The sequence below is a fragment of the Pelophylax lessonae genome (genome assembly GCF_965119305.1).
Source record: "Pelophylax lessonae genome assembly, chromosome: 8".
Taxonomy (NCBI): domain Eukaryota; kingdom Metazoa; phylum Chordata; class Amphibia; order Anura; family Ranidae; genus Pelophylax; species Pelophylax lessonae.
Genome location: NC_138775.1, coordinates 100,390,543 through 100,416,876, shown reverse-complemented (window position 1 = coordinate 100,416,876; position 26,334 = coordinate 100,390,543). Strand labels below are relative to the sequence as shown.

General features: G+C 44.0%; 1 protein-coding gene across 3 annotated transcripts in view; it reads right to left on the bottom strand.

Annotated features, from left to right (window-relative positions):
* The window catches only part of TRIOBP (TRIO and F-actin binding protein), a 103,026-nt gene that overhangs the window by 50,481 nt on the left and 26,211 nt on the right, over positions 1–26,334 (bottom strand). The window contains exons 1-4 of one of the 3 annotated variants that reach the window (XM_082265421.1): positions 23,604–23,745; positions 23,377–23,433; positions 12,728–12,796; positions 10,922–11,011 (exon numbers count right to left, since the gene is read on the bottom strand). In XM_082265421.1, the coding sequence (XP_082121547.1) occupies positions 10,922–11,011; positions 12,728–12,796; positions 23,377–23,433; positions 23,604–23,654 (267 nt within the window). In that variant the 5' untranslated portion in view covers positions 23,655–23,745. Of the gene's footprint in view, positions 1–10,921; positions 11,012–12,727; positions 12,797–23,376; positions 23,434–23,603; positions 23,746–26,334 lie in introns of those variants that run through there. The other 2 variants (XM_082265419.1, XM_082265420.1) reach the window with 2 other exon arrangements.

The window sequence follows — 26,334 nt, the reverse complement described above, 5'->3', positions numbered from 1 at the left end:
TATAAAAAAGCACCCACTTTATGAGATCAACTGGCTCTAGTAGTTTTTTGGTCCACCTATACAAATCAGAAAATAGGCTTTTTTCTTTTTTTGACTGGCTTTTATGCCTGTGGGCGGTGTACCGCCTGCTGGCATTCTAAAGTTAATATCAAGAAACGTAAAGAATTCCTAGCCGTAGCGACTAACAAACAACATAAAATCCGAGATTTGATCACATGGCCACATTTAGCCATGGCCGGCTGGAGGCTGGATGTAGTGGAATCCCAAGCCTTTTTAAGGAGAGAATCTGCCCTTTTATCCATGGCGTCTTTTAATATCCCCATATCTTCAAACGCCAAGAAGTCCGTGCGGCGAGACACCTGGGAAAAAGCCGCATCCACTCTGGGCTTTTTGTTCTACAGATGTGCCTCATCCTCTTCAAAAGAGGAACCTCCTTTTTAGAGATTTAGAAAAAAATGGGGCCCTCTCAGGGTCCTTCCACTCTCTCAATGGACTCTGTAAGGACCTTATGAACAGGAAAAAAACCTTACGTTTTGTCTGCTCCAGGCCTTGGTACATCTTGTCATGGATTGACATTTGAACCTTTTCCTCTGCAATCCCTAACGTGGTATAGATTGCTCCGAATAGCTCCTCTACTTCTTCCAATGACAGTTTGTACCTAGAAGATCTAGCAGCCTCTTTTTTCCTCATCTTCTGAATCTTTGAGGGACAAGAGAGCACTTGCCCTTTCATCCTCTGAGTCACTGGTTACTGCAGACTTAGAGGTGGATGGCTGAGAGGATGCTCCTCCAGTTTGCTGGGAATCTGTGGGAGGTGGTGGTTTCCTGGACAACAGGGAACGAACCGACGACAAAGTGTCTGTAAGTTCCTTAAGTGAAGAGATGAAATCGCTATTCTGCTGAACAGTTTCTTCTTTGACCAGATCCGCAATACAAGTTTTGCAGAGAGGTTTAGGCCAAGAATCTTTGAGCGGGTTTTTACACGAAGGGCATCTCCTTCCTGATGCTGAGGCCCTGGTTTTCACTGTGGCTTTAACCTAATAAAAGAAAAAGCCACCGTGACTTAACAAGGGAGGAGCAGTGACCCACAGAAGCAAACAGTGAATAGATTCCCAGAAAACACACAGCCTGCAAGACCAAGGAAAAAACACTCAGTAACTGCAGGGGAGGCTCCCATGGGGGCAAACAAATGAAACCCCAATAAAGCCCAATAGTAAGGAATAGAGGCATCTCTGTACCTCTCCTACCTGAGCCTGGCCGGTGCTGACGGTGCCTGCTTCCACCGATGCTGCAATCCTCTCCTCCATCTGTGCAGAGAGCACAGCGCAACTGGCAGATCTCTCCCCGCACCGACTGATGCAAGTTTAAATGCTGCTTCCACCGTCCCCCACTGCGGACCGGAAGCAGAAGCACCGACCTCTGACCTGCCCCTGACTCCTGCGTTCCATACGGCCGGAAGTACGGCCGCCACGCCCCCACCGGAAGTCCTGCCTACCAGACCTGACGCCACGCGTCGCCGGGACCAGGGACCGATATGCGGGGAGTCTGGAAAACACAGGCTCCCCGCCTGACTGCCAGCCAGCCCAAGCCGCGGACCCCTGACACACGGACCGGACCCTCCGGTGAGTCTCTGCTCCCCTGAGCGAGCAAAGTCAGTTGCTCCGGAGCATCCCCTTTGCACCCAGGGAGGGGAGCTGGGATGGTCTTCTACTAAACACATCACAAAGAAGGTAGGCTCACCCTTCCTCCCCCTGGAGAGAGTGCAGCCCTTCCCAAAAGTTCCTGCAATGCTTCCACCATGGCGGAGGAAACACAATAACTGAAGCATGGTGGAAGAGGAGGAGTTTTATCTTGGCAGTGTTTCCTGTAATTTGGGTGGAGCTGCGCTCTCTCCAGGTGCTGTCCTGAAAGGCGATTTAAGAAAAAGGTCATATGGGTACAGTGTTGCATGACTGAGCAATTGTCAAAGTAAAACAGCACTAAAAGCTGAAAATTGGCCTGGGCAGGAAGGGGTTGAAAGTGCTTAGGAATTAAAATGGTACTATAAATGCAAAAAAATATATAAAAGGGATAGACCTATGCGCTACAAGTAGGTATAAGACGTAAGAAAATGAAGGAAATGGGTAAAGATGTAGTGGAACACCTAGGATCAAGCAGCTAATTCAGTAGTGTCACCACGTACCACAATATTTTGTAAGAGAGAAAATCAGCGCTCTAATCCTTAAAAGCGATGGACCACCCAATGATAAAAAAACTTAAAAAGTTGAAGTTCAAAATATGAAAAGTTAATCATGAGGTGATGTAGTAAAAACAATGTCCATAATGTGATATAAATATAAAAGAAGTGTGGATATAATCTCCAACATGTGATAAAAACACATACATACAAATAATCAATCAAATAGTCTCACACAAAATATGAAAATTCATAAAAAACAAGGCATTAATATGTGAATAAAGTGATGAGTGCAGGAGTGGTGATATGGTAAAAACACCAATAGCTAAAAGATGTGACAGTGATCCGACTACTTAAAATATTTGCCAAAATCCAAAAATAAAAAGTATGGCGAAAATGATGATATAAAAGTGAGTAATATAAGTCCAATAAAATATTTAAAACCCTGATGACAAATCCAGTATCTATATGGGTTAAGAACATATCAGTGTACTAAATCCTGATCAGCAACATAGATACAAAAAGGAGACATCTATCCGAAGATGATATATCTCCATATACATAAAAATATACATGGACAATATATTTCTTTAATCAACCAGTAATTTTTATGTATATGGAGATAGATCTTCGGATAGATGTCTCCTTTTTGTATCTATCTATGTTGCTGATCTTTTAAATCACTTGATCTATTTAATGGACAACTGAGCACTTTATTCAATGTATGGATTGTTTCAGCACTTGATTTATTCACATATAATATTTATTGAATATTTTTTGGACTTATATTACTCACTTTTATATCATCATTTTCGCCATACTTTTTTTTTGGGATTTTGGCAAATATTTTAAGTAGTCGGATCACTGTCACATCTTTTAGCTATTGGTGTTTTTACCATATCACCACTCCTGCACTCATCACTTTATTCACATATTAATGCATTGTTTTTTATGAATTTTAATATTTTGTGTGAGACTATTTGATTGATTATTTGTATGTGTTTTTATCACATGTTGGAGATTTACCGCAATTTATAAGTATTTTTATATCCACACTTCTTTTATATTTATATCACATTATAGACATTGTTTTTACTACATCACCTCATGATTAACTTTTCAGATTTTGAACTTCAGCTTAAGTTTTTTATCATTGGGTGGTCCATCGCTTTAAGGATTAGAGCGCCGATTCTCTCTATCTTGCAATATAAATGCAAAAACACCACCCCTAGACAAAGTCCTGTTGTGACCAAACGTTGTGTCGGGAGGTGTGGCTGAGGCACATACTAGTATTGACATTCTGACAGCACATTCTGGGGCACTCTAGAGCCAAGCAAAGGTGCAGCGGTACAGTGTGGGTGAAGAGACGCTAGAAACAACTATAATATATTTGTTGCTGCGGCATATAGTTTAAATCAAATTAAGCATATCTGTGAAGATTGCTGCACTTATTAAATGCGAGTAAATGTACCAGTGATGTTTTTGTGTCCGATTTCAAATAAAAAGTGTTTTCTCTATCGTTCATTGACGGACGCAGCCTCTGATCTTCATATCCGTAGGGTTATACTGCCCCCTAAAGTAGTAGGGCACTAGGCAGAAAAAAGTTCTGGCTATGCCTATGGGCAGTCCCAGGGGGTATACCCCCTCTCACTGCTATAGGATGTCAGTTTTAATCTGCCTAGTCAGGAGTAAGGACCTAGTTCCTTGCTGGGATCTCTGGTCCTGGCAAAAGTTTTTTTCTAGATAGCTTTTTCTCCGGATTTTTTTCCTGTGAGATCTACAAGCAACTAAGCCGGATCTGGGTGATGGGCTGGATATATAGATCCAGTGGTCACCCCAGCCAGCCAGGGAGCGCGCAGACCCCAGCTCCGCGCTGGGTTGGCCACCGGACAGGGACTGGCCCTGCGAGTTAAACGTCTCGCCAGGTCACATATGACCAGGTCTAGGCCTGAGTCGTATCGTTCCTATTGGCTGACAGTTCCCCCACTTCGGCGGAGAGGGGTTCTGTCAGGAGATGGCGCCTGCCTGTTCCTGGTATGGCGAGTAAATGCTCCCCCCTCTTCCGCCCTAGGATGGTCGGACCTACACAATCCCGGGTTCTCCTCTGTCCTGTCACGCACCCCCCAACCTACCTGTCCCCCTCCCCCCCCCTACTACTTTCTTTGGGACGTTTGTAACTACTCCCAGGGGTTGGAACCGAGCTTCAGGCCGATGGTGGGGGCGGGGGGGGGGGGGGGAGTGTGCTGCAGGCGACGGACGAACGATCGTGCGGGGGGTGGGGGGGTTTACCTGTCACTCCAGGGCCCCTTTCCGGTCAATCCCATTCAGGAGGCTGGGGGGGGGGGGGAGGAGGGGGGGGGGTCGCCTCGAGGGTCCTTAGTAGCTCCGCAATACGTGCGGGTCGCCATTTTCCTGTAGCCCATGTGCTCTGCATGATTCGGCGGCCATATTGGTACACCCGTGGCCATTTTGTGGTGGATTTCACTGGCGGCCATGTTCTGGGAGTTCCTAGAGGCATTTTTTCTGGTGGTGGAGCCACTCCCTATACCCTAGTGCTGTTACTCAGATATTTCTCTGTGGATCGAGATCGCTGCAGACATGCTGTGCAGACGTTCTGGGCCTCCTGGTGCATCTTTGGTGAGGGTGGTGAGCCTGGGGGGGTCCCTCTCTCTCTCTCTCTCTCTCTGCTGGGGGGTCTTCAGTGCGCTCTGCCTGAACTCTTGGGGGGTGATGTAGCGCATGGGACATTCTCAAATAAAAAAAAATAAAAGAAATAATTTTTTGTTTCCCTCAACTTTTGCTGACGGGTTCCCCTGGTGCAACATGGACCATGCAGAACAAGTGTCCCCACCTGACCCCCTTAAGGAGGCCGCAGGGCCCTCCAGATCCCAGCTATCCATAAATGCACTTTTGGCAGTCCTGGAATCCTTTGTGTCCCAGGTAGAGGTGGCCTTTTAAGGGCAAGGTGCCAAAAAACGTCATCCGCCTACCCCTGCCTCATCTGATGTCTCAGATTCTGAATCTGATTCAGCCACCGCAGACGTGGGTCTCCCTGCTGGGTTTACTACCTCCCGCCCTGTCTCCCCTGATAGGGAGGAGGACATTTCTACTTCTGCCACCATGCAAGAAAAGACACCGGTGGACTCACTGGTTGTATCTGTGCGCGAGACCCTAAAAATGGAGGACACAGCTGCGACTGCAAATGAGGCGCACGTTACATTTGGCACTCACAAGCCATCCAGAGCGGCAAAGGTTTTTCCCCTTTTCTCACGTATTTTGACAATATGCTCAAAAAAGAATGGGACCACCCAAAGCGTTCCCCTAGGGTGCCTGAGCGGATTGCTAGACGTTACTCCTTTGAGGAGTCCATTATGAAGAAGTGGACTGTGCCACCTACGGTGGATCCTCCGGTCTCAAGACTGAATAAAAGCTACCATGATCCCAGTTCGAGGATTCCCCATCCTTTAAGGATCCAGCGGATAGAAAGGCGGAGTCTGTGGCCCGCAATATGTACTCCCTGGTGGGGTCTGCACTAAGACCGGTGTTTACGGTTGCCCTTATCCCACAAACCTTGACCGAATGGGCTAAATTGCTTCGCCGTGACCTGGAGGGGAAACAACTTCCCCCTGCCTTTGCGGAGCTGTTGGGACTAGTTGGTGCAGGAGCTGCAATTTGTTTGTGATGCCGCACTGGATGCTTCTCCCATTTTGGGTCAACTGTCGGTTTTGGCAGTGGTCCCCGGCGTATACTTTGGCTAAAGTGCTGGTCTGTGGATCAGACCTCAAAGAATGCCTTGACTGATCTGCCTTTTCAAGGAGATCGCCTGTTGGGGGCTACCCTTGATGACATTATGACATTATCAAAGGTCTCGTAGGGGGTAAGAGTACCTTTCTCCCACAAGCTAACAAGGGTAAGGAACCACGACGCAAACGGGCCCCCTACTTTTCAGCACACAACGTTTTTTCGTCCCTCAGTGTCAGTTGATAAGGCAAAGTCCTTCAAGGCCCCCTCGGGTGGTTCCAAAAATTGAGTTTCTCCAAACCTGAGGACAAGGCCCCTTTGGCCTGATGGTGCGCCCTCACCCGTATCTGGGGTGGGGGGGGGGACATCTTTGCCGGTTCCCGGACCTGTGGCTATCCCGGATAGAAGACAAATGGGTTCACGAGGTCATATGGTCCGGGTACAAGATCGAGTTTCGATCCGTCCCACTGGTAAGGTTCTTCCATTCCAATGTGAGACTGTCCCCGGATCGCTTACAGGCTCTCTTTGGGGCAGTACAGGACCTGGTACAACAGGGAGTAATATTTCCGGTTCCGTCTTCAGAACGTTTTCAGGGCTTTTATTCAAACCGGTTTATGATCCCCAGGAAGGAAGGAAAGGTGTGTCCAATCCTGGACCTGAAGGCACTGAATTGCTTCGTGCGAATTCAAAAATTCAAAAAAGAATCCATTCACACGGTGGTGGCTTCCCTACATCAGGGGGATTTCCTGGCCTCTATAGACATCAAAGATGCCTACCTTCACATCCCAATATGTGCAGGACATCAACGGGTTCTGAGTTTTTCTGTGAGAGAGGATCATTATCAGTTTTTGGCATTACCCTTTTGCCTCGCCTCTGCTCCTCGGGTCTTCAGAAAGATGTTGGTTCCGGTCCTGGCGCTGTTACAACAGCGGGGGATATCGGTCCTGGGTTACCTGGACGATCTTCTTCTCCGTGCGGAGTCTTCCACGGTGCTGGTGACAAATTTGGAGATCACCATGAGAACTCTGGAGGAGTTTGGGTGGATTCTGAACCTTCAGAAGTTGTCCCTGGTCCCTTCCATGAGACTGGACTATCTGGGCCTGACTTTGGACTCGTCCTTAGTCAGGGTGTTTCTTTCTCTGGAAAAACTACAGACAGCGATTCAGCTGTTGCTGTCCAGCAGATGGTCATGCCTTCGGACCTGTATGAGAGTTCTGGGCTTGATGGGTGTCGTCCTTCGAGGCGGTCCCCTTCGCTCAATTCCACACGAGAACCCTCCAGAAGGAAATCCTTCTCAAATTAAACAAAAGTCCAACTTCCCTGGACAATCAGATCCAGCTGAGCCAGGTGACCAGGGAGTCCCTGATCTGGTGGCTTTGGTCCCCGATGCTCAAACAAGGGAAATCCTTCCTTTCTATATATTGGAAAATTGGCATCATGGATGCCAGTCTGTCCGGGTGGGGAGGGGTTTTTTGCAGGTTTTCTGCTCAAGGAGTCTGGTCCCTGGAAGAATCCAGGTTACCGATCAATGTTCTGTAGGTGAGAGCGATCAGGCTTTGCCTAGTCCACTGGACGGAGAACCTTAAGGGCTGTCCAGTGCGCATTCAATTCGGACAATGCCACGGCTGTGGCTTATGTCAATCACCAAAAGGGGCACCAAAAGTGTCCTTGCGGCCTTGGAAGTGGCCAGCATCCTCCGATGGGCGGAACACTTTGTTCCAGCTCTCGCGGCCGTTCACACTCCAGGAGTGGAAAATTGGCAGGCGAATTTCGACAGACCTTGGATCAAGAGGAATGGTCTCTCCACCCAGAGGTGTTCCAGCAGTTTTGCCTTCGTTAGGGCATTACAGATGTAGTTCTGTTGGCGTCTCAGATCAACAGAAAAGTGCAAGGATTTGTGGCCCGCTCCAGGGACCCTCTGGCAGATGGTGGCCCCATGGGGTCAGTATCAGCTGATGTATGCCTTTCCTCCTCTCAAGTTGCTGCCAAGACTTCTTCGCAGGATCGAGGCAGAAGGGATTCCGGTCATTCTTGTGACTCCGGACTGGCCTCCAAGAGCTTGGTACGCCGACCTGGTCAGGCTAGTCACAGACGCTCCTTAGAGACTTCCTCTCAGGGAGGATCTACTGTCTCAAGGGCCAATCTTCCATCCTTCTGGCCTTACGGTCGCTGGCTTTGACGGCTTGGCTGTTGAAAGCCAGGTGCTGAAGTACAGGGGTTTGTCTGCTTCAGTGATTCCTACTCTGCTTAAAGCAAGGAAAGTGACTTCTAGGAAAATCTATCATCGTACATGGAAGTCGTATATTGCATGGTGTGAGTCTCTTAGGGTTCTCCCTCGCTCTTACTCGGCGGCTCGGATCTTGGCTTCAACGGGGAGTTGATCAAAAGTTAGCCTTGGAGTACTATCAAGGGTTAGGTAGGTTTCGGCCTTGGCAATTTTCTTCCAAAGGCCACTAGCCGCCCATTCCCTGGTGTGTAGCTTTATCCAGGGGGTGTGAAACTTGGCATCTCCGGTGCGACCTCCGTTGCCACCTTGGGACCTTAAAGCGGAGTTCCAGCCTTTTCTGTGTTTATAAAAAGTCAGCAGCTACAAAAAGTGTAGCTGCTGACTTTTAATAAACACACACTCACCTGTCCCACGGTCCAGCGATGCGGCCGCCCGAAGCCTCGATCCTCTTCCTCTGGTCTTGGCGGCGCTGGCATCACTGGTGTGGGCACCCGGCTGTGACGGCTTGCGGCTTCACAACCGGGTACGCACTGCGCATGCGCGAGTTGCGCTGCGCGTCTTGATTGGCCAGCAATCTTCTGGGACCTCTGACATGTCTCAGAAGATTGCAGGGAGGGAGGTGGAGAGGAAAACTTCCACTCAGGGTGCCGCGGTGCTCTGAGCGGAAGTGGGAGCGGGTACCTGTCAAAACTAGGTACCCGCCCCCCCCCCCCCCCCCAAAAAATGACATGCCAAATTTGGCATGTTAGGGGGTTAGGGCTACCTAAAGCGGAAGTTCCACTTTTGGGTGGAATGCCGCTTTAATTTGGTGCTGTCGGTTCTCCAGAAACCTCCTTTTGAAAGTATTCAGGAGATTCCTCTGCCTACCTTATCCCAGAAGGTGGCCTTCTTGGTGGCACTTACTTCTGGGCGCAGGGTGTTGGAACTGGCGGCGTTGTCCTATCGTTCTCCATAACTGGTGGTTCACAGGGATAAAGTGGTACTTCGTCCGGATCCGCCCTTCCTTCCGAAGTTGGTTTCCACTTAAATGAGGACATCGTGTTACCCTCTTTGTGTCCTAAGCCTCAACATCCTAAGGAATTTGCACTATATACTTTGGATGTGGTTTCGGCACTTGACGACTACAGAGTCTTTTCGGAAGTCAGGTTCGCCCTTTGTACTCATGGATGGCCCAAGGAAAGGGCTGCCTGCATCTGCTGCGACTATTTCCAGATGGATCAGACAGACAATTGTGCAGGTTTATTCAATTAAGGGTCAGGTTCCACCTTTCAATGTTAAGGAGCATTCTACTCAGGCACTTAGTGCTTCCTGGGCTTTTTGCCATCAGGCATCTGTGCTTCAGGTTTGCAAGGCAGCTACCTGGTCATCTGTTCACAATTTCACAAAGTATTACAAGGTGGATGTGCTAGCAGATGCCTCTTTTGGCCGCAAAGTTTTGCAGGCTGCCGTTTGAGGGTGTTTATATGTTTTTTCAGGTGGATCTCATCTTGTTGTTCTGATGAGTCCTATGTTGCCTGATTGGTTATGGTTTAGCCTTCGGGAATTATTTTTCTGCTGTTCCCACCCCTCACTTTTACGGCACTGCTTTGGGACGTCCCTACTGATATGAAGATCAGAGACTGCGTCCGTCAATGAACGATAGAGAAAATTGAATTTTGTCTTTTACCGTAAAATCCTTTTCTCAGATGTTCATTGACGGACGCAGTACCTGCCCCTCTATTTGAGTTGGGTTGGTATTGTTTTCTCTGACACTGCTTTGATACAAAACGGACATCCTATAGCAGGGAGAAGGGGTATACCCATAGGGACTGCCCATAGGCGTAGCCAGAACTTTTTTCTGCCTAGTGTCCTACTCCTGTAGGGGGCAGTATAACTCTACCCATATGAAGATCAGGGACTGCGTCCGTCAATGAACATCAGCGAAAAGGGTTTTACGGTAAGACAAAAATCCAATTTTTAACAGTACTGTATAACACTATTTGGGCCTTTTGGGTACAATGTGATGTGGACGTTACAGCGGTGAATTGGAGGAAGAATCTAATAGTGGGTTGATATCCCACTAAAAGTGCATGAGACCTGACATACAGTAATAGTAAGATCACATAGTTTTGGTGAGTTGTGGACACACAAGTCTGGCACCTTTTCAAGATGTTGAATATAAAAGGATACTTTATGGGCACTGCTTATTTTAGGAGACTTTTCACAGATATAATGTTTTACTTTAGAAGTTTTTAACTGTGTGGAGAGTTTATTTGTTATTAGTATAATTATTATTGATTGAGTTAGGCTCTGTTCTCATTAGTGCAACTCCAAAGTCGTGCTATTTCCAGTGCAACTTACATGCACCTTTTACACTCTATGGCACTCAAGTCACATCAGAGTAGTACAGGAACCTTTTTTTAAAGTCAAATAGATTGAAATGGGTGCCAATGAAATAAATGGGTTGGGACTTGTCATGCGACTTTGTGTGTCCATGACAAGTCACACTAGTGAGAATGGAGTCTTCGAATCCTGAAAGTGCACAATACAAAGCAGGACAATATCACAAACAAACATTCTACTCGAATATAAATCATAGAGCCACACACTCTAGCTCTAGGTGCACAAAAAACAAAATTATCAGATCTAATAAGCCAGCTAAGTAATCACCCAACACAAAAAGTAAAACTTGTTGAGGTTATTAACTGAGACCCTTAGGAGCTACATGTAAAAATACAAGTTTGAAGTTGAGCTAATTGATAAGGTCTATGTAAGCACTAAAAAACAAGTTCCACTCACATGAATCTGGAAGCCATAATTCCTTTGTACAGGGAATTCAGGCACGTCAGTGCAAGTTCTAAGATCAATCTCCCCATCTAGCTCATCAGCCTGAGGAAAAAAAAAAAAAAAAGGTCATGGTAAATTCTGTGCATTCTCTCTCTCTGCACTGCAAGGCAGCATTTTTTATTAAATCTGTTTAGTCTTCAAGGCTGAGATCAAGTTGTTACTATAACAAAGATAAAAAAAATATTATACACTCTTCCACCAACACAGAGGTGTCTATTTGTGAAATAGAGGTCACAATGAGAGTTTGCATCATGAAGTGTAAGTAGATGTCCTAAGAAACTATACAAAAAAAAAAAAAAAAGAAAGATCTATGGAACATTTAGAGAGAATTTGACAATGCACACGGTTGCTGCTTGCTAGTACAGGCTTCAAGTGGTTAAAACACAGTGTAGAGGTGAAAATGCAGTGCCTTGCAGAGTAGCCACATCATTTGACAGGGAAAGGGGGATAGAATTCCTGCTATAGCCGCAAAGTATTGCAGCCATGGCATGTGTACACTCTCAGCTGCTGCTTCGGCAGCCAAAGAGGGTAGCAGTTGCAGGTGTGGTAAAAAAACATGGCTCAACTGTGGGGTTTTAACACCCCACAACTGCTAATGTAAACAAGCCGTTATCGGTAAAAGAAAATTCTATGTGTTGTCAGTGTCCTTAATATAAACTGCGGCCGGAAGCGGTACTTGCATTTAGTGCTGTATGTGGTCAGGGGCATATCCCAGGAATGTAGGTATTCTGCATAACAAGCTTTTGTCCCTGAATGTATAGGACCCTAAATGCTCAGTGTCACTCAGTACAGCACCCATCTGCAGAGTATTTCAGCCTGTCAGACTTTGACAGACTGCAGGCAGGAGGTCTGGATCCTGCACCTGTGCCCCTCCGGTGCATAAAATTGCTTGGTTTGGTAGCACAGGATTAAACGCCCAGTGTGCATGTGGTGCAAGACACTCCACCCACGTTCACATTGGGCTGATTTGACATGGGGCTGATTTGACATGTCAAATCAGAGTCTATTGCTGGCAACGACACTGCCTGAATTGGTGCAACACCGACTCTGCGGCACCGCACCAATTCCCAAAAGAAGGTTCTGCACTACTTTTGGCGACTTCAGGGTGGCGATTTCAATAGACATCTGTGCAAGAACCAACACAAATGTCTGTCAAATCGCCCCCAAAGTCAGGCTGAAAATGCTGGTTTGAAATCAGTTCAGCTAAACTCACACAATTTTAAACCCACCCTCAGTATGAACATAGACTCCAGGCTAAATAATCTGGTTTAAGGTCATTTCAGGGTAACTCCAGTTAAACTGCCCCTCCTGAACATGCAGTTCACCTGGAGAATTGAAATATTAACAATATCTCAGGACTCAGAAGTCTCCTGATTCTCCAAAAAAGATTACTTGCTCAATCCACTGATTCACTTAAATTCAGATGTAATTTTTAACCTCCAAAAATTCTGAAGTGTCAACAAAGCAAATATACAAACTGATGAAAGATTCCTGTGCCAATTCTTCCTTTGAAGGTTAGGAAATAATGTACCTCACTGTCTGCAAAGGGAGGCACCTTCACTTCTCCTTTTCTTATAACAGCCTCCCACTTGACGCTCCTAAAGCAACCATCCTTTTGGTCAATTACACCAGTTAGTCTGGTCTGTTTCCACAGTAAAGATTGTAGGGAATGTAGAAAGTGATATGCGTGCAGTGCATTCTACTTTTAATATCAATGTAATTTCTTCTTGACACCACCCAAAAAAACAGTTTTCTTACCTCTTCAGCGTTCGAGTCCCTGTAATATTTGAGGCTGGAGTCAGTGAGAACAAACCAGTGCTTCTTCCACTAAGAAAGCAAGAATATATGTTAGGGTGCAAGGCATCATTTTCACCTTTTGTCCTCAAATACCATGCTTTACAGCAGTGTTAATTTTGGCAGCAAATTTCAATTTACTTTTAGTCTTAGTACTAAAATGGCATTTTAGTTTTAGTCCCATTTTAGTCTTCTGCAAGTGTTTTAGTCGTATTTAGTCGACGAAAACTCCAGAACATTTTAGTAGACTAAAATATCTTACATTTTAGTCGACTAAAACTCAATTTAGTCATCTATAATCAAAAGGATGTAGTTCAATTGTAATTTGTAATGCATTATTTAAGCATTTCTCTACAATTTCCAAACTCATTATATACTACTGCTGGTCCTGGAGTGAAAAATCTAATATGTTATTATTTATGGTATTAAGCTTTGAGCATGCACTAGCACAGCACTACACCAGTGTTAATTTTGGCAGCAAATTTCAATTTAGTTTTAGTTATAGTCTTATGACTAAAATGCCATTTTAGTTTTAGTCGTATTTTAGTCATCTGAATTGTTTTAGTTTTAGTCGTATTTTAGTCGACTAAAATTGTGTTCATTTAGTCGACGGAAACGTTTTAGTCGGTTTTAGTCGACGAAATTAACACTGCTTTACAGCAACAGTCATCACTCCTATATTATTAGATATACTGTAGCTCATCCTGACTTTATTACAGGAGTAAACCAAATCAACAAAAAATGTTACTGTATATTCAACTGTATTGTTTAAACCAGCCTTTCTCATCCGGGGTGCCACGGCTTTCTGGTAGAGAAAAGCTGTCAGGACAGACCGAGCTCCTGTTACAGTACATCTGCACTGGGAACTCGGTCAGACTGTTGTATACACTCAGCAAAGTGAAAGGGGAGTGTGTGCTCTCTGCCTCCCCCTACAGTGCAGTGCCCGGCTGTGTGAGGGAAGGTATTGTACTGCAACTATTTAAAGAGCTGTATACATGTGTTTGTGTGTACATGTGTCTGTATGTGTGTGTGTGTCTGTATGTGTACACTAGATGAACTTGTGTCTTTTTTTCAACCAGACTAACTACGTAACAATGTGTCTGTCTATGTATATGTGTGCGCAAGTTCATCTGTCTGTATGCGAACATGTGTCTGTATGTGTGTGTGTGTGTATATATCTGTAAGTAAGCGTGCACATGTATTTGTGTGTGTACATACGCGTTTGTGTGTAAAATATTAAAAAATTATATATATATATATATATATATATATATATATATATATATATATATATATATATATACATACATATATATACACACACACATATACACAGTGGGTACGGAAAGTATTCAGACCCCCTTAAATTTTTCACTCTTTGTTATATTGCAGCCATTTGCTAAAATCATTTAAGTTCATTCTTCTTCCTCATGAATGTACACACAGCACCCCGTACTGACAGAAAAACACAGAATTGTTGACATTGTTGCAGATTTATTAAAAAAGAAAAACTGAAATATCACATGGTCCTAAGTATTCAGACCCTTTGCTGTGACACTCATATATTTAACTCAGGTGCTTTCCATTTCTTCTGATCATCCTTGAGATGGTTCTACACCTTCATTTGAGTCCAGCTGTGTTTGATTATACTGATTGGACTTGATTAGGAAAGCCACACACCTGTCTATATAAGACCTTCCAGATCACAATGCAAGACCTTCCAGATCACAATGCATGTCAGAGCAAATGAGAATCATGAGGTCAAAGGAACTGCCTGAAGAGCTCAGAGACAGAATTGTGGCAAGGCACAGATTTGGCCAAGGTTACAAAAAGATTTCTGCTGCACTTAAGGTTCCTAAGAGCACAGTGGCCTCCATAATCCTCAAATGGAAGACGTTTGGGACGACCAGAACCCTTCCTAGAGCTGGCCGTCCGGCCAAACTGAGCTATCGGGGGAGAAGAGCCTTGGTGAGAGAGGTAAAGAAGAACCCAAAGATCACTGTGGCTGAGCTCCAGAGATGCAGTCAGGAGATGGGAGAAAGTTGTAGAAAGTCAACCATCACTGCAGCCCTCCACCAGTCGGGGCTTTATGGCAGAGTGGCCCGACGGAAGCCTCTCCTCAGTGTAAGACACATGAAAGCCCGCATGGAGTTTGCTAAAAAACACCTGAAGGACTCCAAGATGGTGAGAAATAAGATTCTCTGGTCTGATGAGACCAAAATAGAACTTTTTGGCCTTAATTCTAAGCGGTATGTGTGGAGAAAACCAGGCACTGCTCATCACCTGTCCAATACAGTCCCAACAGTGAAGCATGGTGGTGGCAGCATCATGCTGTGGGGGTGTTTTTCAGCTGCAGGGACAGGACGACTGGTTGCAATCGAGGGAAAGATGAATGCGGCCAAGTACAGGGATATCCTGGACAAAAACCTTCTCCAGAGTGCTCTGGACCTCAGACTGGGCCGAAGGTTTACCTTCCAACAAGACAATGACCCTAAGCGCACAGCTAAAATAACAAAGGAGTGGCTTCACAACAACTCCGTGACTGTTCTTGAATGGCCCAGCCAGAGCCCTGACTTAAACCCAATTGAGCATCTCTGGAGAGACCTAAAAATGGCTGTCCACCAACGTTTACCATCCAACCTGACAGAACTGGAGAGGATCTGCAAGGAGGAATGGCAGAGGATCCCCAAATCCAGGTGTGAAAGACTTGTTGCATCTTTCCCAAAAAGACTCCTGGCTGTATTAGATCAAAAGGGGGCTTCTACTAAATACTGAGCAAAGGGTCTGAATACTTAGGACCATGTGATATTTCAGTTTTTCTTTTTTAATAAAATCTGCAACAATGTCAACAATTCTGTGTTTTTCTGTCAGTATGGGGTGCTATGTGTACATTCATGAGGAAGAAGAATGAACTTAACCACTTGCCGACCGCCGCACGACTATCTACGTCGGCGGTCAGCCCCTCACAGGCAAACTAACGTAGGGCTACGTTGCTTGCTTGTGAGGGTCTAGGGAGCGAGCGCGCGCCCCCGGAGGCGCGCTCCCGCTCCCGCGTGGTCACGGACCCCCCCGCGCGTGTGACCAGCGGACCCGATGTCCGCCGGCCACTCGGCGATCGGCGGGGGAGAGGGAGAATGTCAGGCAGCTTGTGTAAACAAACTGCCTGTCATTCTCCTCGCTGCAAAGACACTGATCACTCGGATCTAGTATGTAGATCCGTTGATCAGTGTCCTTACAGCTAGAGCCACAGCCAATCACAGTAGAAACCACGCCCCTAGGGACACACACAGCCCCTCCCTTCCAAATAAAGTTAACCCCTTCACTACCAGTGTATTTTTACAGTAACAGTGCATATGTATAGCACTGATTACTGTAGAAATGTCACTGGTAACCCCAAAAGTGTAAAAAATGTCAGTCAAGGGTCCGATCTGTCCGCCGCAATGTCGCAGTACCGCAAAAAAAAAAAAAAAAAAAAAAAAAAAAAAATCGCAGATCGCCGCCATTACGCGTTAAAAAAAAAAACAACAAAAATGACAAAAATCTTTCCCTTTGTTAGTAAACGCGATAACTTTTGCGCAAACCAATCAAAATACGCTTTTCGCGATTTTTTTTACCAAACATAGGTAGCATAAAACAAATTGGCCGAAAATTTTTAAAAATTTTGATTTTTACATTTTTTTTTGGGGGAATTTCATATAAAAAAAATTGCAAAATTGACGCTCTTTTTTTGTTTATAGCGCGTGATCAAAAAAATCGCACAGGTGATCAAATACCACCAAAAGAAAGCTCTGTTTGTGGGAAAAAAAGGACGTCAAATTCGTTTAGGTACAGCGTCGCACGACCGCGCAATTGTCCGTTAAAGTCACGCAGTGCCGAATCGCAAAATACCCCCTGGTCGGAATGGGGGTAAAATCTTCCGGGGCTTAAGTGGTTAAATGATTTTAGCAAATGGCTGCAATATAACAAAGAGTGAAAAATTTAAGGGGGTCTGAATACTTTCCGTACCCACTGTGTATATATACATATACATATACATACACACACACATACATACATACAGTGCCTTGCGAAAGTATTCGGCCCCCTTGAACTTTGCGACCTTTTGCCACATTTCAGGCTTCAAACATAAAGATATAAAACTGTAATTTTTTTGTGAAGAATCAACAACAAGTGGGACACAATCATGAAGTGGAACAAAACTTATTGGATATTTCAAACTTTGTTAACAAATAAAAAACTGAAAAATTGGGCGTACAAAATTATTCAGCCCCTTTACTTTCAGTGCAGCAAACTCTCTCCAGAAGTTCAGTGAGGATCTCTGAATGATCCAATGTTGACCTAAATGACTAATGATGATAAATAGAATCCACCTGTGTGTAATCAAGTCTCCGTATAAATGCACCGGCACTGTGATAGTCTCAGAGGTCCGTTTAAATCGCAGGGAGCATCGTGAATAACAAGGAACACACCAGGCAGGTCCGAGATACTGTTGTGGAGAAGTTTAAAGCCGGATTTGGATACAAAAAGATTTCCTAAGCTTTAAACATCCCAAGGAGCACTGTGCAAGCAATAATATTGAAATGGAAGGAGTATCAGACCACTGCAAACCTACGAAGACCTGGCCGTCCCTCTAAACTTTCAGCTCATACAAGGAGAAGATTGATCAGAGAGATGCAGCCAAGAGGCCCATGATCACTCTGGATGAACTGCAGAGATCTACAGCTGAGGTGGGAGACTCTGTCCATAGGACAACAATCAGTCATATACTGCACAAATCTGGCCTTTATGGAAGAGTGGCAAGAAGAAAGCCATTTCTTAAAGATATCCATAAAAAGTGTCCTTTAAAGTTTGCCACAAGTCACCTAGGAGACACCGTAAACATGTGGAAGAAGGTGCTCTGGTCAGATGAAACCAAAATCAAACTTTTTGGCAACAATGCAAAACGTTCTGTTTGGCGTAAAAGCAACACAGCTCATCACCCTGATCACACCATCCCCACTGTCAAACATGGTGGTGGCAGCATCCTGGTTTGGGCCTGCTTTTCTTCAGCAGGGACAGGGAAGATGGTTAAAATTGATGGGAAGATGGATGGAGCCAAATACAGGACCGTTCTGGAAGAAAACCTGATGGAGTCTGCAAAAGACCTGAGACTGGGACAGAGATTTGTCTTCCAACAAGACTAGGGATGCACCGAAATTTTCGGCCACCGAAATTATCGGCCGAAAATGAGCCTCTCTCATTTCGGCCGATAATGGGTTAACAGTGCCGAAAATAAAATATGGCCGCCGTGGGGAAGGAGGAGGGCGCAGCGCAGGGCAGGTTTTAAAAGTCCCGCCTCTGGCCGGCCGTCCGCCTCTCAGTTATGTCCCTACTACAATCTGTGCATTATGAATGGACATACCAGGTCGGGGGGCGGGGCGAGCGGCCGCTATAGAGAGAACTAATGTGATCCTTCCTGTCAGCTCAGCACGTCTATGTGTGAATGAGAACAGAACTGAGCTGACACCGGGGGCAGGCGGAGCGGCCGCTATTAGCTGTAACTATGTGAGAGCTTCACGTCACTGACTGACAAGGAAGAGAAGCTCTCACATAGTTACAGCTAATAGCGGCCGCTCCGCCCGCCCCCCCCCGCCCCCGGTGTCAGCTCAGTTCTGTTCTCATTCACACATAGACGTGCTGAGCTGACAGGAAGGATCACATTAGTTCTCTCTATAGCGGCCGCTCGCCCCGCCCCCCGACCTGGTATGTCCATTCATAATGCACAGTTCGTAGTAGGGACGTCATTGAGAGGCGGTGCCGCCGGCCAGAGGCGGGACTTTTGAATGCAGGACACCCGAGGAGGAGGACGCTGAGGCAGTGGGAGTGGGGGGAGATGGGGGGGAGCTGAGGCAGCTTACCAATGATATTAGTATTATGCAGCATGAGGGGTTAATGTATTGTCACTGCAGGTCACTCATCTATTAGTGACCTACCAGGCAGGTAATTAACCCCTTTGTGCTGCATTAGTGCAACCAGTATCAGTGTTAATTAACACTGGTTGCACTAATGCAGCACAAAGGGGTTAATTACCTGCCACTGGTCGATCACTAATAGATGAGTGACCAGCAGTAACAATACATTAACCCCCTCATGCTGCATAATACAAATACCATTGGTAATTAAATTAACCTCTTACCTCTGTGACAGGGTGGCAGCGAAAGGGGTACGTCGCTGCCTGTTTTTGGTGTATGCCCCTGTTCTATCCATTTTAAAAAAAATTTTGGGGGAAAAAGTCATTTTCGGTTTCGGTTTTCGGCCAAGGGCATCCTGCATTTTCGGTTTCGGTCCAAAATTTTCATTTCGGTGCATCCCTAAACAAGACAATGATCCAAAACATAAAGCAAAATCTACAATGGAATGGTTCACAAATAAACATATCCAGGTGTTAGAATGGCCAAGTCAAAGTCCAGACCTGAATCCAATCAAGAATCTGTAGAAAGAACTGAAAACTGCTGTTCACAAACGCTCTCCATCCAACCTCACTGAGCTCGAGCTGTTTCGCAAGGAGGAATGGGCAAAAATTTCAGTCTCTCGATCTGCAAAACTGATAGAGACATACCCCAAGCGACTTACAGCTGTAATCGCAGCAAAAGGTGGCGCTACAAAATATTAAACTTAAGGGGGCTGAATAATTTTGCACGCCCAATTTTTCAGTTTTTTTATTTGTTAACAAAGTTTGAAATATCCAATAAATTTCGTTCCACTTCATGATTGTGTCCCACTTGTTGATTCTTTACAAAAAATTACAGTTTTATATCTTTATGTTTGAAGCCTGAAATGTGGCAAAAGGTCACAAAGTTCAAGGTGGCCGAATACTTTCGCAAGGCACTGTACATATACACACACAGCAAATAATGATTATTTTCATAATCGTTTAGTTGGCCGATTATTGTTTCGATTAAACAGATAAAATTATAAAGCAAAAACTCAATATGCCATTTTTCCCCCCGGCAACACCAATGATGGGGCACTATTCCTCCCACTGACACCAATGATGGGGCACTATTCCTCCCACTGACACCAATGATGGGGCACTATTCCTCCCACTGACACCAATGATGGGGCACTATTCCTTCCACTGACACCAATGATGGGGCACTATTCCTCCCACTGACACCAATGATGGGGCACTATTCCTCCCACTGACACCAATGATGGGGCACTATTCCTCCCACTGACACCAATAATGGGGCACTATTCCTCCCACTGACACCAATAATGGGGCACTATTCCTCCCACTGACACCAATGATGGGGCACTATTCCTCCCACTGACACCAATGATGGGGCACTATTCCTCCCACTGACACCAATGATGGGGCACTATTCCTCCCACTGACACCAATAATGGGGCACTATTCCTCCCACTGACACCAATGATGGGACACTAGGTTTCACTTCTGTTATTCCAATTGCTGAATTTTTTTTTTTTTTTTCCTTTGCGGACTCTTGCAAACACTTTTTAGCTAATAAGCTGTACAGCCACCCCAATCCCCATTTCCATAGTCTTTGGAATAATCCTTGTGCAAGTTTGGGAATACAATCAATAAAAGTAACATTTGCAGGGCACATAATGCTCCCAGTTCTTTTATACCTTTACTGCTTTTTTTTTTTTTTTAATTAAGCTGCTAATACTGTATAATATGATAATAAACCATAAATTGGCGCAATCAGCAATAAACAATATATTGCATGGAATTGTGCAAATCCTAATGGTAGCTTACATAAAGTGCCTTTCACTAAACACAAACAAAAATTAAACAAAGAATCAATGCAGCGCCAAAAGCCTAAGAAATATATGCTTATCCGGATAAATTAATATTCCTTATAAAAAGGTACATAATTATAATAGAAAAATAAGTGAATAAAAACATCAGAGATATGAAAAGGATGTGAAAAATTATAATAGTGCAATTTCACAAAAAAATGGGACTTCACTCCATAAGAATAGGGAGCATAGAAAGACTCACTATATGTGCTATAAGGATGTTTTTATTCACTTCTTTTTCTATTATAATATTCCTTATAAGGTGCAATATTATAATAGAAAAATAAGTGAATACAAACGTCCTTATAGCACATATAGGTGGTATTTCTATGCTCCCTATTATTATGGAGTGAAGTCCCATTTTATTAGTGGAATTGCACTATTATAATTTTTCACATCCTTTTCATATCTCTGGCTGACGTTTTTATTCACTTATTTTTCTATTATAATATTTCACCTTAAAAAGGAATATTAACTATTTTATCCAGGTAAGCATAGATTTCTTAGGCTTTTTGGCACTCTATATTTAATACTGTATATTAGAGCGCAGCTCAGCACTCACGTGATCGGCTGCTGCTTCTCTCCTCGCTCTCCTCCCTCGATCAGGTTGACTGCGAGGCTGAGAATCCCTCACTGACATCAGCAAGAAGGCGGAGAGGAAAGGAGAAGAGAGGGGGCGGTCATGCGAGCAGCGCTCTGAGACACAGTAACTGTATGCACACAGCGGCTTGTACAGAGGGGACGGCGCTGACAGGCAGGGAGGAAAGTCCTGTACGCAGACCAACTATTCGATAATGAAAATCATTGACAACAATTTTCATTATCGATTTAGACGATTCGTTATTTTAGCCCTAATAAATGTGTGTGTGTGTGTGTGCCTTTTAATCTTGACCCCCTATTCCTGTACTATCAGAACAGATTTTTTAGGGCTTGTTCATCAGTGGCCGTTCACATCTACGTGACTTTGACAGCTGACATCCTGCGAGACTTAATGAAGTCGCAAGCAAGCTGCAATGAACAGAAGTCAATGCAAGTCACCCCAAAGTAGTGCAGGAACCTTTAAGTCACAATGATTGGAATGGTTCCATTGCCATTAATGGGGTGTGACTTGTCATGCGTCCTTCAACTCAAGTCACATGACATGTTGCAGGCGTGTAAACCGAGCCTAGTAGCAGCAAGGACGCTCCTCTAAAAATTGAACCATGCTAAGATCGCTTTTCAGAGACATTTGAAAGTTGGTAAAGAAGCAATATGTTGCCTCCCAACCACCTGTTTTAACCACCTAAATGCAGCAATGCACACAGTTGTGGGGTGGTTGCAGTGCAGCCCCATTCACCTGGGGGTATACTTACAGCTGCGACCACAGCATGTGTAGTTGCTGCCTCTGCAACTGAAGGGGGAGTAGTTTGGGGTGGTAAAAACTCATAAGCTCAACCACATGGTTTTACAGCCCCCCAACCTGTCGTGTGAACAAGCCCTTGGTTCACATCTGTGTGGCTGCATGTAGGGCAGCCTATCCACTTAAATGGGCTGCCCTACTCACAGAAAGGCAGCGAAATTGCGCAGCACCAAAAACACCCTACACCAATGCCAATGCATGAGTAAACCATTAGGAATCAATGGCACCCCTAAAGAGCAGAGCATTTGCCTGCATGGCGGGAACGGGTGCGATTTTGCGTGCGTTCCATGACACACAGTAATGTGAACCAAGCCTTGGACAGGGGTGCCTCCAGACCGAAAATACTTTTCAAGGGTGCCCCAAAAGGGCACCGGTTTAAACAGATGTATAGCAATGGTACAAAATGATTCACAGCTGGCTAAAAAATCTCAAGGTCCCAACATGCAAAAGAGGCCGGTCCCTGAGCATCTGTTATTTTTATTAGTCACATGAATACTAAGCAGACTGCTAGCAAAAATGATAGCAACAGCAAGTGACTTGTTTTATACTTTAATACATTTGTATGTTTTCCATTATTTGCCATCTCCATCAAGGCAAAATGGTAAATATATTGCTTTGGTTCATCTCTACTGTCACATTAGTCTATGGGTGCAATGGTGTTTCCTGGCATAAAAGATCTTTAGGTGAAGTGCACACACAAGCATGAAAATTAAGCATTGCAAGGGATCCTGCAGTTTTCTCAGTGCTTCCTCGTATATTTGCTGCAGGAAACACAACAACCAAAGACTCATAAGTACAGGTTGTGCGGTTTGCAGTCCCCAGGGTTAGTACCCAGCACTGGTGTGTACAAGCTGGTAATTAGGTGGACTGTTTTTATAACAAGTAACTTCTGACAAATGTTATTTGTAATAACACTCATTTCCACTTCCTGAAGCCGTATCAAATACTAAAATGCAGCATAAAAAAATAGACGTTTAAACGTAAGAGTACCTGACTGTCCTATCTGGGTACCACTGCAATTGTCCTCTGTAAACAAAGGCTCAATGAGAACATACAATCCATACTAAATGTGTTCTGTAAACAAATGTCCTCTGTAAACAAAGGCTCAATGATAACATACAATCCATACTAAATGTGATAATCTAATGAGATTTAGATACATTAAAACTATTTTGTCAGTTTCAATCAAAACCATTACTGAATGGATTACTGTATGTATACTGAATGCAACACAACAATGAAATGTGACAGTTTACCATAATGTTAAGCATTAATAGAACACCACTGGTTACAGCAAACATAAACCATGATACACTGACCAACTTTATTCTACTAGTGATGACAAAGTACAAAGGAGCAAAGCCGAATACATGTTATGGTGTTCTAGAACAAAAGATGATGTTCTCACCTCTCTGTTGCCATCGAGTAAGGACATCCATCCTTTCTTGAAATTCAGCAGGTCTGGCTGTAGGGAAGAAACAACAAGTGCAACTAAATAGCTGTATGGAGATGAAAAAGGAGGGTATGAACAGAGGATCTGTAGTAGAGAATAAACTTCAAGAGGTAAAAATTAACCTACAAAAAGGATAAAATATTTAATACTAAGCAGTTAAGCTTTTCCAAGACACTTCATACCTCCGGGTCTGTGCTGTCACCTCTTTCTGCAGATGTTTTACTGGACAACATAGAGATATCTTACTTCCTGATCCCTCTACCTGTCTTGTTTACACCTCCATACTGGATTACCTCTTCCTACTATACTTGATGGTTCATATTCGGGAAAAATAGGTCTTTTGCTCCATGTTTCTTATCAGCTTTAAAAAGCACTTGATTCTGTGACCTTCCCCTAGATTATGTCACTTGCCCCTTTGCTTTCATCTCAGAGTTCCTGCAGTAATTCTACGATACAAAGCCAAAAATAAACTGCTGAAGAAAAAGGCCTAATGTTTACATTTCTAAAGTATAACTTGCTAGAATGTATATAGCATTGACTTATCTGACATTTATCTGCGTCCCTCTCTCCAGCCCTTTCCTTCTCCTGTTACAGTTGGGTGTATGAGAGGGACACAAGTTACTCCCACCCCTTGGCCACAATCCTGGCAGGGCAGAGAGGGGCAGAGAAACATCTGAGGTATAGGAGCAGATTCAGTTTCAGGTTGTGAATGCCATATAAGAGACTAGCGAAAAGTGAGACTACCCTTTAACAGAGTATGACCAAGGCTTTCAGACATTCAATACCACAGATACAAGTAACAGTCATTCAATGAAGAGACACACACAGCTGGTTAATGAAAAGAGGCAGAGACTGTAATGAATATCAACACAGAGCGTTTTAGAGGAGGGACACAGTGATGACAACTCTGCTTACAGAGTGACAAGTACCAGATGACTGCAGCCTAAAATACAAGAAATATGCTATCAGACCATCAAGGAAAGGATAGAAGCAACAATCACAAAGATCTGTAGAGAGGGAGAGAAAGAAAGAGAAAAAAAATAAGTCTTGGTAAAGGAATAGACTGCAACAGTAGGGTGACGGATTATCACCCAGAGTGACAACATAACACAACAAAGAATCCCAAACTGAGACAAGGAAAAGTCAAACTGATGCTGGCCATACACTAGTAGGTTTTCGGTTCAGAATATTGATAGAAAACATTCGTCTGAAAATTCTTCGTACATTCATGGACAAATGCGGATTAAAAATCTCACTTGCTTTTCACATTCGATTGTAAAATGAATGCAATTCCCCAATGAAAACATAATACACTGACCAAAATCATTTGAGAAAAACTCTCCATCCTACTAATTTTATTGTGACTATGGCAAAAAAATGAACATTGATTTGACCCCACTAACGATCAGAAAATCAAACACACCTAAGGACCGGAAGGTTTTACCAACTTAATGACCAGGCCATTTTTTACGATATGGCACTGCGTTCATTTAACTGACAACTGCATGATCGTGCGACGTTGTACCCAAATTGAGGTCTTTTTTTTCCCCCAGAAATCTTTATTTTTTGCGCTATAAAAAATAAAAAAAACTAAAATTCGGAAAAAAATATATACATTTTTTTACTTTCTGCTTTAAACAATTCCACTAAAAAGAAAAAATCTAAATTTTTTCATAATTTTAGGCCAATAGGTATTCTGCTACATATTTTTGGTAAAAAAAATCCCAATAAGTGTATATTAATTGGTTTGCACAAAAGTTATCGTGTCACAAACTAGGGGAAAAATTTAGGTCATTGCCCGGCAGACATCGCGTCCGCCGAACCCGCTGATTGGCTCCCCCTCTAACTGCTACATGAAACGACGCACATGTAAGGCATTTCACGTAACTGAGCCCAACTGCCGCAGTATACCTACGGAGGCTGGGCGGCAAGTGGTTAAAGTGATAGTAAAGTCTTTTCAGCCACTATTACCTACAGGTAAGCTTACCTGTAGGTAAAATGAATATCACCTAAACGTGCACCGTTTAGGATATATTTGACAGAGCAACAGCTGGTGACGCAACCAGTGCATGCACTCCTTCTTTCCTTCCTTCAGTGGTCTGTACCGCAAACCATGGCTCCCGTGCACATGTGTAACATGTGCACGGGAGCCATGGTTTGCGGTACAGACCACTGAAGGAAGGAAAGAGCTGTGAGCTGTGTAACATCACAGCTCGGCCAGTTAGACAGCTGGAGATCGTAAACACGGAAGAAGACCGTTGCAGATGTCAGTGGTGATTGCTATGGGCCATTCTTCTTCCATCTATAGACACCTTATAGCGGAACTTTACTCGCTCAATCAACATTCATTTTAATCCTTATACTGCTAGCACTAGTAAATAGATAGGAAGGTATATTTTTACTTGTTTTAAACACTTTTTTTTTTTTTTTGTACATTTCTTCAGTAGCTTTCTGGTTTCTAGCCTAGGCCAAAATTATATCACCCATTCCAGGAGTTTCATAGGCATTTTTTTTTTTTTTTTAACAAGATTAATGAAAATCGATAAAATTCATGTACAAATGAGTCCAAGTTTACCATCATACACAATATTTTCCTAGTCAGGTATTTTTTTTCCCATTAATCTAAAGAAAAGCAGGAGGGGCTTTTTCAGCCAAGCATACCCTCATGCATGCATGCCTTAGCTAATGACAGATGGATTCTAGAAACTAATTGCTACATGAATAATCTGCCCTTACTAAAGCTAGAAATGTTTGGGAGGTGTTTCCCAAAGCGATTTCTCAACTAAAAAAGCAACAGAGACAAAGATGGGTGGAGGAGTCTGCTTTTAAATTTAATTAAATAGTGGTTTTGGTTTGTGGTATTCAGACACTAAATACTGAATTCAAAGCAGAAAAAAAAAAAAAAAGTCTAAA